The 11,308-nt window shown below is 38.2% G+C and overlaps 1 protein-coding gene across 11 annotated transcripts in view; it reads right to left on the bottom strand.

The window, feature by feature from the left end:
- The window catches only part of MAP2K5 (mitogen-activated protein kinase kinase 5), a 318,144-nt gene that overhangs the window by 39,890 nt on the left and 266,946 nt on the right, over nucleotides 1-11,308 (bottom strand). For 8 of the 11 annotated variants that reach the window (XM_077128319.1, XM_077128315.1, XM_077128316.1 and 5 more), the window contains 2 exons: nucleotides 3,784-3,845; nucleotides 134-179 (listed from right to left, as the gene is read on the bottom strand). In XM_077128319.1, coding sequence (XP_076984434.1) covers nucleotides 134-179; nucleotides 3,784-3,845 — 108 coding nt within the window. The remainder of the gene's footprint in view (nucleotides 1-133; nucleotides 180-3,783; nucleotides 3,846-11,308) is intronic. The other 3 variants (XM_077128320.1, XM_077128322.1, XM_077128321.1) reach the window with 1 other exon arrangement.

Below are 11,308 nucleotides of genomic sequence, written 5' to 3'. Positions count from 1 at the left end.
TTATTAAATGAAATAAATAATGTTGCCTCCTGGGGTCTGTGGATGTTTTAAATTGCATTCTGGCTGTTTTAACAGAATGGTAAACATAGATTTAAGTGGAGAATTCTAATGTAACTATAAAGAATTTACTCACCATCAATTCCTCAGGTGCTGGCCTTTCTTTTGGCTGTTTTCGCATGCTGGAGGAGGAAAAAAACCCATGTTATCTATATCACTTGTGAAGGCACTGTAATTCCCGTCAGTGACTACTTCCCCTGGGATATAAAATATGTTTTCATGTTCAATTCTTTACCAAAGTATTATCATATATCCCTTTTCTTTTATTTTGGCCTTTAATTAATCAGATTTCTGGGGACCTCATGAATCAGAAACATGAAGTTTATTTTTTCAGAGTTTATACTCTTGCAATACTGATGAAGAATGAATTTAAATTCATTATAATTTTACTTCTGAAAGTCCTTCTGACCCCGTTATCAATCTATTTCAAACTTACGTTTGGGGAACAAATACACTTTTTTTTTTCTTTTGGTACTTGGGATAAGACAATAAAAAAAGAAACATGAGTGTCAAGTCAAATGAGAAAACATCTCATTCCTTCATCATAGCTCGAATGACAAGTAATACATTAAAGAGGTCAGGCATCTAGTTGATGCTACAAAATTACAAATTCGTTATTACATATTATCTTGACTTTTTTTTGTGGCTATGATGCAAGTTGATAATTCATTAAACAGCTGTGGGAAAGCTAAATTTGTTTAAGCTGCTTAAAGAATAATATTCCCCATGCAAAATATTTCTTGGGCCTTCCATGCAATAGGTATGATTAGTAGCTGTAGAATGTGCTTAGCTATGCAATGAGGCACCCACACAGGGAGCAGAGGTGACCGTCCGTGGCTGCCTGCTTGGTGGCTGTGTCTGATCTAACCTCAGAATGTCTGTGGGATGAAATCATGAAAAGAGATTCCTGCTTCTATCACTTGGAAAGGCTAAATCACACAGATGCTTTTTCTTTAGATAAGGCAACCTCTAACAAGCAAGAAGAAAACCCTTCATATAATCTCTGCATTTGTAATAGTATTTTTTCAAATAGATTTAATGATCATTTGGTAAACAAGAACCATAGTTATGAACCATTAATGACATAGAGGACATTTGCCTTCCCTATAAATAACCATATGCACCTCTCAAATATCGCATCTATTAGCAAGTAATTCAAGCTGTCTCGCCAGTGGAGTTGGTAACAGTCCTAATCTGACATTCCAAAGTAGCTGTATCTCTTGGGAAAACAAGGCTATTATCCACTATCATTTCTGTTTCGGTTTGACACGTTGAGGAATTTCAACACAGGTTATCCCTCCCTCTGTATCTATAAAAATTATACAACAGCTGATTAATTTTTTGGACAGGATGAAGGCAAAGCCTTATCCACTTCTCTCCTGTTTTTTTCTAGAACCAGCCCCAGGTTGGTTTCAGACCACACAGCGAGATAAGCACAGCAGTCCCACCACAAATTCAATATTTCCTGAGCAGGTGATGCCCAAACCAGGCACTCTGGGCAGCAGAGGAATCTTAGGGTTTGTTTTTCAATTTCTGCATTTTGAAACGGGGCATTCCCATGATGTGCTTTTTTTTAAAAAAACTTTTTTTTATTGTGAAATATAATATATACACAAAAAAGCAATAAATTTCCAAGTACATTTTAACAAGTAACTATACAACAGATTTAAAGTTTGGTATGGGTTAGAGTTCCATGATTTTTCATTTCTTCTTCTAGCTGCTCCAAGGCACTGGAGACCAAAAGAAATATCAATATAATGAGTCAGCAGTCACACTCATTTGTTAAACCCAAACTTCTCTGTTATATTCCTCCTTATCTTTTTTCTTTTTTGTGAAAAATAACATAAATACAAAAAAGCAATACATTTCAAAGTACATCGCAATAATTAGTTGCAGAACAGATTTCAGAGTTTGGGTATGGGTTACAATCCCATAATTTTAGGTTTTTACTTCAAGCTGCTCTAACGTACCGGAGACTAAAAGAAATATCAATATAATGATTCAGCATTCATACTCATTTGTTAAACTCTACCTTCTATGTATAACTCACCTCTGATTTTTCTCCCACTCTTAAGGGGTATTTGGGCTATGTCCATACCAACTATTTCATGTTGGAAGGGGCTGCTGTTAATATGGGATAGGGGAATGGAACCAATTGATGTTCTGGAAAGGCTGGTCCCTCTGCACTTCCATGATGTGCTTTTGAGTGTTTTTTTTGGAATCCCACTAAAGGAAAGTGATTCATTAACATGTATTTCCGGATAACAGCTTTAACATTATTAATGAGCTTTGAAACAGCTCAGGATTCCAGAATTAACCAAAATATATGCTTTTTTTCCCAATATGGCATGGTTTAGAAATTAAATGCTTTCAGAGTAAAAATAGTTTGTAAAAGGTACAGAATATTCAATAAGTTTTTTAGGAAATAGAAACAGTATTAATAAAATTTTAAAAGTCAGGGGAAAATCTCTTCCCCACATATTTTTCTATGGAATATAAACTGTATGAGACATTTTTATTAAGAGGTAACATATTACACTTCGTCAAAAAGGTGATAAAGCTTGACATTTATATTAAGGAATATGTCTTAGTTTCATTTTAGTGTAATCATTAGATGGATCATGAGGGGGAGGGGCAGGGCACAGTCATTTCGGGTTATCAGGGATTCCTTATGGCACCAACTCTGCACCACAGAACAAGGGGTTTCTTTTGGAAGGGTCTGCCTGTTCCTTTCCCACCACTGAAAACAACTCTGAGGGAGGGATGACATTAGGAATCTGGAAGAGGAAGAGAGAAGTAAGGCAGTTATGAAAGGGTTTGAGAATGTCTGGATCAATTTCCAGTTGGCTCTGTCTTCTGCTTTGGATTTATCATTCTTATGCTCCCACTTTTCTCCTCTCTCCTTCCTGGATGATCTCTCTGTGCCGGGGTGTGAGAGAGAGGGCAGAAAGGAGGACGGTGGAGCAACCAAGCCTTTTGAGGCCACATGAGTCCTGGAGGTCAGGGGAAGAGGTGGATGAAGGTGAAAGGGGTTATAAAAGAAAGACCCTTTCTGCTGGGAAGAAAAAGGCAGAAGGCTTGGAAAAACCCTTGCAGAAAAATGCCTGTTTCCTCAGGTATAAAATGACAAGGGATTGCCTAGAGACTTTGAAGGGCCCTCTGGAAACCCTACGGCTCCTTCTCAGTTCTCTAAGGCTTACCATGGGCCTAATGCAACCATGATTTCATCATCTTTCAAACACCCAAAATTCACTGAAATGGCCCCCTCATTATTGGTTTAAAATATAACCAAAGACAAAACCTACTTACTGAAAATCCGATGAATTAATAAATTATGCTTCAACTAAGTGACAGACAAGTTTTACGGGGAACTTGAGGATACATTAATAAAAATAGGTATGTCTGTTCCAGAGAGGCTATAAAATTGTGTATTCCTTAAAAAAAAAAAGGGATAGCAACAGCATCTGTGCTGTTGAAGTAGCCTAACCCTCAACAGTTTATTAAAACAGGGAAAAGCCTCTGAAGGACGTTTACGACCCTTTGTGTAAATAACGTTTACATAATTTAAACAATTTCTTCAGCTTTGCTGCCCCATCTGCCCAAGGCCCTGAAGTCCCTCCCGTTTCCAAAAGGAAGCAGGGAGAGCCATAAGGTCTCATGGAACTGCCGAGTTAATGGCATGTATCATTTACATCGAGGGCACGGCATGTTTGCAAACAGGCTTACCACTGAGTGATGAAATGTACAAATGGCTCGGAGAACTCTCCAACCGGAAGGACGGGCGATTCCTGGGATGGAGGAAAAACAAGTCCCCAAAAGTCACAACAATTCCTTTTCTTTCCTTACATTTCAACCCCCCCCCCCTCAAAGGAACAGTGCGAAGATGAATATATAACAAGGACTCACCACCAGGAGGAAAGGAAAATAAGGCCTCAAGCAATTAAAAAGGGTGTCTACACCCTCTTTCACATGTTTGTGAAAAAATGCCAAATTTAAAGCCACACATTTTACATGGTGAGAAACATGAGAGCAAAGAGGGAGGGGAGGTGAAAAAAGGACAATGATAGCCACAGGGTAGGAAAGAAGGTAGGGAAAGTGTAAATGAGAAATTAATGATTATTTAAGTAACACACAAATGATCTTGTAATTAACAAAGAGCTGTGAAATTATTCTTGTGTTGACCTTTGTTTCTCTTACTGGATTTGCTATTTATTTAAACTTTCCTTTTTATTTACATTTATTTGTACATTCAACTGCTCTCAACTCTTGTTCCTAACTGAATTACTTGTGTCAGATTTAATATAAAGGCTTTTATGGGGGAATTGCTTCCTGAAAAGAAACTTCAGTCTATTTGTCAGTCTAGGCAAATTCATCTCTAACATATTTATGAAAGCAGTGAATTAAAGATACAATGAGAAACTCCCACTTCAACCACCACACAAACTGGGCTGAAGGTAGGAGTCACTCAAAAGAGCAGAAAACTGTACAGTAAAAAACAACAACCTCAACATAACACGGGGAGCAAACCCCATTACTGTTTGCAAAGGAAGGCTTTAAGAATTTAGGAGTTTTTCCAAGAATGACAGAGCTCCACTGTGTTTACAGTGTGACAGCTCAGGATGTAATGAAATTACACTGCAGAGTACTTTAACAGTCATCTCATTAGACTTACAGTTGGAACAAGAGAGCCACATAAAGTAGGCAGCTGCAAATGACTCCATTCTCATCTATTCTCATTTGCTATTAAAAATACCTTTCGGCGGCTTTTTCCCTCCCTGACATCCCTACACAAAGTGCCCTGCAAAGTATGATACATGCACCTATTTAAATTAACAAAGGAATGACTTATTTTAATCTCACTGTGCTTTGGAGTGCTTTGGCCATTTGGATGAGCAATATATCATTACATACAACCTTCCAGCGCTGCAGGCAAGAAACTCAGAGCATGCAGCATTTGGTGGGAGCCAAACAATTTCTCTAGCACACAACTGTGTCAAATGCATGCATGTATTCATTATTGAGAACGGGAGGAAATAGCTTTGATGTAGTGGAAAAAAGAAGATGATAAAAGCACCTCTGCAATATGCGTGTCATTATCAATGGTGGCAAATAGATACAATTGCACAGCCTCCTATGTGATTAGTAAATATACATATAATTGCTGTGGCCAATTATCAGAAAAATGAGATCAGTAATTACAAGACAGAAAATTAACTAGAACTCTTATTAAGGCTTTGTTTCCAATTCAAACAATTGGAAACTGCTGAAAAATACAATTAAATCAGAAGGAAATGAGGGGGTCAAAGCAAGCAAAAACAAAACAAAAAAATCCCAAAGAGGTTAAAAAAAAAAAGAATATAAACAAAAATGTTTCTTGGTTTTTGCATATCTGGTCTCTTGCTCAATTCATCTAAAGGAAGGGAAGGCTAGTAATTGTAAACTTAAAAACCTTATCAGCAGAGAAAGGTTTCTCAGAGGAAAAGAAAACAAAGGAAAATGGGAAGGAAATAAAATCTTGCCAAGTTCAAAGGATTACATGTAGGTGTTACCCAGATAGGCCAGGAAAAAAACGGGGGTGGGTGTGGAGTAGGGTGAGTAGGGAGGGAGACTGAAGAAACAGTGCACTCAAAAGAAACAAGGCCTGCAATAACATGCCAAGGCCTCGACAAATGGTCACAGAAGTCCCATCGGTTTGAAGAACAAAAATAAAATGATACCAGTTTCAGCCCCTGCCTGTTTTAGGAGTCATATTATTACCAAGTTTGCAAGACACTATAAAGCCCTGTTCAGGAATGGGATCTTACTGTTTCAAAACCATTAATAAAAGGAAAGGTCAAAATCTGAGGGACAAAAATTATGAACTTTGGTCAGGAAGGTTCTTAAGTCATTCCTTTCTGGATTTTCTTTTTTTTTTAAAGTAGGAGGATGTAATACTGGAGGTACTACCTGAGTAGTAACCATTCTCAAATGCAATGTTTAAGAAAATAAAAGCCTCCTGTATTAATGTGGTTGAATATTTACCAAGACGGTTCAAATTCTAGACTGGCTTTCTACACTGATCCTAGTATAAAATGTGATGCTAATGTGGGCTTCATTTCAAAGCATGATACCATGAGTAAATTAATGAATTATAGACTAGGAAACTTGATGAAGATATCCTTTCAACACAGATGAGAAACGAAACAAGAAAATGTGACATCTTTGCATGGGTAGTTAATTTTACTTAAGACCTGATATTGTAGCGTGTTAAATTCCTCATAATATAAAACTAAGGAACACTGGGTGGTACCCATGAATAATTTATTTCACTTCTGAAAATGCCAGCCTACGTCGACTTTGCAGAACCACAGTGGGTCGATTCTCATCTCAGTGGTGACTGGAAAGAATCACTCATCACAGATGCAGGAGGAAATTCTAATCTCCCATGCGTGATGCCAGATATTTCTTTCTGTTTTTGAAATCCATATCTCTTGTAAACTTCAAAGGAGAATTTTCTGAGATACAGAAGACTGACTAGTGGGGGAATCAGGATGCCATCCAGAAACTCAGAGGCAAAGGAGCCCTCTGTGAGCCTCAACTCCAAAAGAGTAGGTAGGCTGTTACACCCCAAGGGAAAGCAAATAAACAAATGAGGGCTCTGCCTTCATCCTGTCCAAAAGAACACTTTCTCTTTTTTTTTAAGCAAGTTAAATTAGAAGTTATTTCAGATCAGGATGTAAAAAAAAAAAAATTCTAAGAATCCACATATTTTGCTATCTAATTACAAATCTATGAGGAGGGATGGAAGGGATATAGTAAATCTGCACTCCAGGAGGGAAAATACCCCAGTAGAGGGAGGTCTGAGGGAGACTGAGCACTATGCCAGGGGTTCTCAGGAGCTGGTAGAGCAGCTGCCACTCCTTATTAAAACTGTCCTCTGTGACAGGCCATATATGGGTTTAGGGAAGATGAAGAAATACATTTCAAAAATATAAATGTGGACTGGAGAGGCAACTGCACTATTAATTCTGAGCACTGGCTGAAACTGACTCTAAACTGTTAATAAAAGTTACTCTCTTTAAGATCCTGGATACCATACTTCACTTAAGGGATTTTTTGTATTGTAATGTGGTATGTATGTGGGGGTGGAGGTGGGGGTGGAGAGAAAGACATGCTTCCAAACGCAGAAGTATAGTGAAGCACAGTGGATACAACCGTAAGCAAAAGCCTGAACCTGAGATTCCAGTTCCAAACAACTTTAGAGTCCTGCTAAAGGGACATAAAACTGGAACTTGTTATTGAGCAGGCAACTGTTATATAAAAACAGCTGCCATAAACCCTTGAAGTAAGGACTTTTGGCCATCAAGGAGGACAGACTCCAAGTCTCAGAGTTTTCGTAACTACCCAGTCAGCCTCTTTTGCTAAACAAATGAAAGCACACGGCATGCTAGAGAACGGTGAAGGACAATGGGAAAAAAGTTTGAGTGATGCCTTTGCCTTGTGAATAATGAACAGTTCAGGAAGGTCAACCCATTACAACTGAAACTGTTTAATTATTAATTATGCACAATCTATGAGCAAAAGGACAAGTTCAGAATGTTTAATGTATGCTAACTTCAACTGGACTCTCTCTGGGTGTTTTGCTATTAGCACTTGTCAGCAAGGTGCTCAGGCATAAAAAAGGCAAGCAGCAGCAAACCTGAGTGTGAGTGTGTGCGTGTGCACCTGCACACTCAACAGAGACGGGGGGTGCGGGGAGAGGAAGGTGGTCCACCTGCAAGTACAGGGCTGCTAATTCACTTACAGAATAAGTTTGCTGATAAGTACATTTTATGACCTGGAGAGCAGGCTGGTTAAGCTGGATACTCCAAATACAGAAAATAGAAATCAGAAAAATGCTGTTGAAATGACTTAAGCTTCCTTAAAAGGGAAATCATTATTTTGGAGGCATAGCCTTTTTGAAATCAAAATGCTTCTTGGCTTTGAAAGAGTCATTCCATTAATCTTTTTCACACATACACACATTTACACACACACAAGTGCATACAGAACTGGTGAAGTCAACAGTAACTTCCTGGTTGTGATACTGTACTACAGTTATGGGATGCTACCATTGGGGTAACTGGGTGAAGGGCACGCAGGCTCTGTCTTATTTCTTACAACTGCATGTGAATCTACAATTATATATAAGTAAAAAGTTTAATAAGAAAAAGGCAAGGGGCTATTTTCAAGAACTCAGATGAGGCCCAGATGTTTGGCAGAGCTCTTCTTTGTGTAAGAGAGAAGACGGCATAACTACTCAACTGAAAAAAAGTTAGGAAAGCTTAATTAAAAAAAAAATTCCTTAGGATTTAATTTTTGCCTTTAATTCATTATTACAGATGACGGTGGAACCTTGACAATGACGTGGTGCTGCACAGACATAAAATATTGCATAAATGACACAATAAATTATTTATTCATTCATCCATTTCTTCAACAATTTTCCTGAGTAACTATCATATGCAAGGCACTAAGCCTGATATTATAGATGACTGATACTTAATTCATATCCTCAAAGATTTTGCATATTATTTAGAGAGATGAGGTGTGCACCCCTAATAAAGAGCCCTGTAAGGTGAAGAAAATGGCCAAGCAAGAATGCCAACGCTGGGCACTTAGGCTGTACTCAGGAGCAAGGAGGGTTTTATTCAGTTTGGCTGGTACCTATAAATTCACAAAGGAGAGTAGTAGGGAATAAAAGGGTAAAAGTCTAGAAAGCTGTGAGATACCTTCTTTGCTCTCCTTCCTTCCTTCCTTACTCTCTGTGAGCAGTAGGGCAAAGGGGGCTTGAACATCTTAACCTGTATCCTGTATCCTCTTTGTGCAAAATAAACATTCCTTCAAACCAAGCTGTTATACATACTGATAATAAAACAAGGAAGATGAAGGACAACTTTTCAAAAATCTCAAGGTCTTGGCTGCACTGTTGAATTCTAAGGTCAGTTAGGCTGTGGTTAGATTAAATCAGCCTGGTAGGTTAAATAAAATATGACAAGCCTTCTAACTTTGCTTCACAGTCTATTTCTAGACTTCATGGTGTCAGGCCATCAAGAAAACAGGTAGGTAACACCATTAGGTCACCTGGAATCTGAACAGTATTGAGAGTCACATTCTATATTTTAACATCTGTAAAGTGTAAAAAGCAGTTACATCTTACTAGAGAGAGAAAAGTAGGAAATAGATCGAGACAGGTGCCCTGCAAGTCAGTGAAGGAGTCAACCCCCTATAAGATACAAATTGGACATAATTACACATCAGATTTTTACAAATTCAATCAATACTTATTAAAAGTACTGACTTTACTTAAAAATGTGGGCACTGTGGGAGGGAACAAATAATAGGTATTTCAATATTAAGTGAAGTTCTGGTGTCATGGATGCACACAGAACTGACCTAATCTTAGGATTTTATGAAGGAAGGCCTGGGGTGGGAGTAGAGCTTTGAATTTAGGAAGGCCTGAGACAGGCATCATCACAAAGAAAGCCTCTGACTCCTCCTCAGCTGGAGACAGAGAACTCTCCTTTTACTCATTCCACTCAACATCAAGCCCTGAGCAGAGGAAGTAAAAGACGATTCAATTGCTACACTAGGTCATCCCATGCTCTGTGTTGCCAGATGTGCGACAAATGACACGTGTGGGCATTTTGGTGTTAAGTTTTGTCCCTGGGGTTTGGGCTGAGAGTAGCAGCTCATTTAATTTGCCTCAGGTGGGGGTGGAACGAGGGGCTAAAGGCCTACATTTTAGCCACTCAAACACCCACCTTACCCATAAACTATTAAATCAAGAGAGAATCAGCTGTTAGCCAAGTGAATACCAGTACCAGATGGGTTACACACAACACAAAATAAAACAGGTCTAAGGAAACCTGTCTCTAGGAAATTGAAATTTGGTATCATAGGGATTTTTTCTTTTTTCTTTTTTCTCTCTTAAATGTGTTTTGGAAATGGGGGTGCAAGGGTAGTTCACTGGTAGAATTCTTGCCTGCTTTGCAGGAGACACAGGTTCCATTCCCAGCCCATGTACTTCCCAAAAAGAAAGAAACAAGTAAAACAAACAAAAGAAAAAACAAATAAACAACAACAAAAATTGAACAAATGGTGCTGCAATAATGGGATACACATTTGGAAAAAGAATGAAATGTGACCCCTGCCATACAGCATACACACAAAAAATGTGTTTTGGAAATTCTTCAGTTTTGGGCTAGGAGAGAAAAGGGGAAAAACTTTTTAATGTCAAAACTAATCTGCCTATTTTGTTGCCTATTTTGTTGTCTTCTAAAAGATTTACATTTACTTAGAGATTTTCTAATCATATGGCAAAGATGTTGGAGTTTTGAAAAAGTCCTTAAAAATAGCTGGTGGAGATTGGAAAATGGATTACTCTTCTAAAATGTATTTGCAACTGCTTCTTTTCCAAACCCAATGAACATCTTTTTTTCCTTTTTATCTTAGGTCTCTTGTTGGTCATAAGCTACAGCAAATGGCATTATTCAGAGATTTCTACATAAACAATACACAGACATGCACACGCACACACACACACAAACAAACACACTTGCATGCTAACATCCACATTATACCTTCCCTTTTCAATGGCTTAGGCAGAGGAGCAAAAACATATTTATCTCATACCAAAGAGATTTCATTTACAAAAGTAGAAGTAAAACCCGTTATTGTCCTCTTTCTCTATAGCCTCCCAATGCACTTCTATTGCTTTTTCATAAAACACTGCTGCAAATAATCAAGCATGACCATTGACATCCATGAGATTGAGTTTTAGGAACCATTAAATGAGCTCACCCTCGTGGGAAGCCTCCTGCTCAGGCTGGTCTAAAGGTAATTATTCAGCAATTCCTACCTGTGGTTTTACCTTGTCCCTACACAGTGTTTGAATTTCATATACTGGTAAGGTCAAGTTCTTTCCTCAGGAAAAGTCCAGCTACACATGTCTGATCCAGGACCAAAATTATAATGCTAATATATACAACGACAATTCACCAGATTCTGTGTGTAGAAGTGCTGATTAACAGCAATCAGATTAAAAGTAGATCATAAACTACATTAAACACAAACAAAAGAGGAAAATCTAGGAGAGAAAAATAAGCCGTAAGAGGTTTCCAAAAGAAAGGAATGGTTCCTCTTTTCACAGGTGAGGAGTTAACACTGAAGCATCTGGAGTACAAATGCACACTGTTCAAGTGCAAGAATGTGGCAGTCTATGTCCTGAAAA

This window comes from Tamandua tetradactyla, chromosome 14, assembly GCF_023851605.1.
Source record: "Tamandua tetradactyla isolate mTamTet1 chromosome 14, mTamTet1.pri, whole genome shotgun sequence".
NCBI lineage: Eukaryota > Metazoa > Chordata > Mammalia > Pilosa > Myrmecophagidae > Tamandua > Tamandua tetradactyla.
The sequence above is the reverse complement of the archived record's forward strand: the minus strand, read 5'-3'. Positions and strand labels throughout refer to the sequence as shown.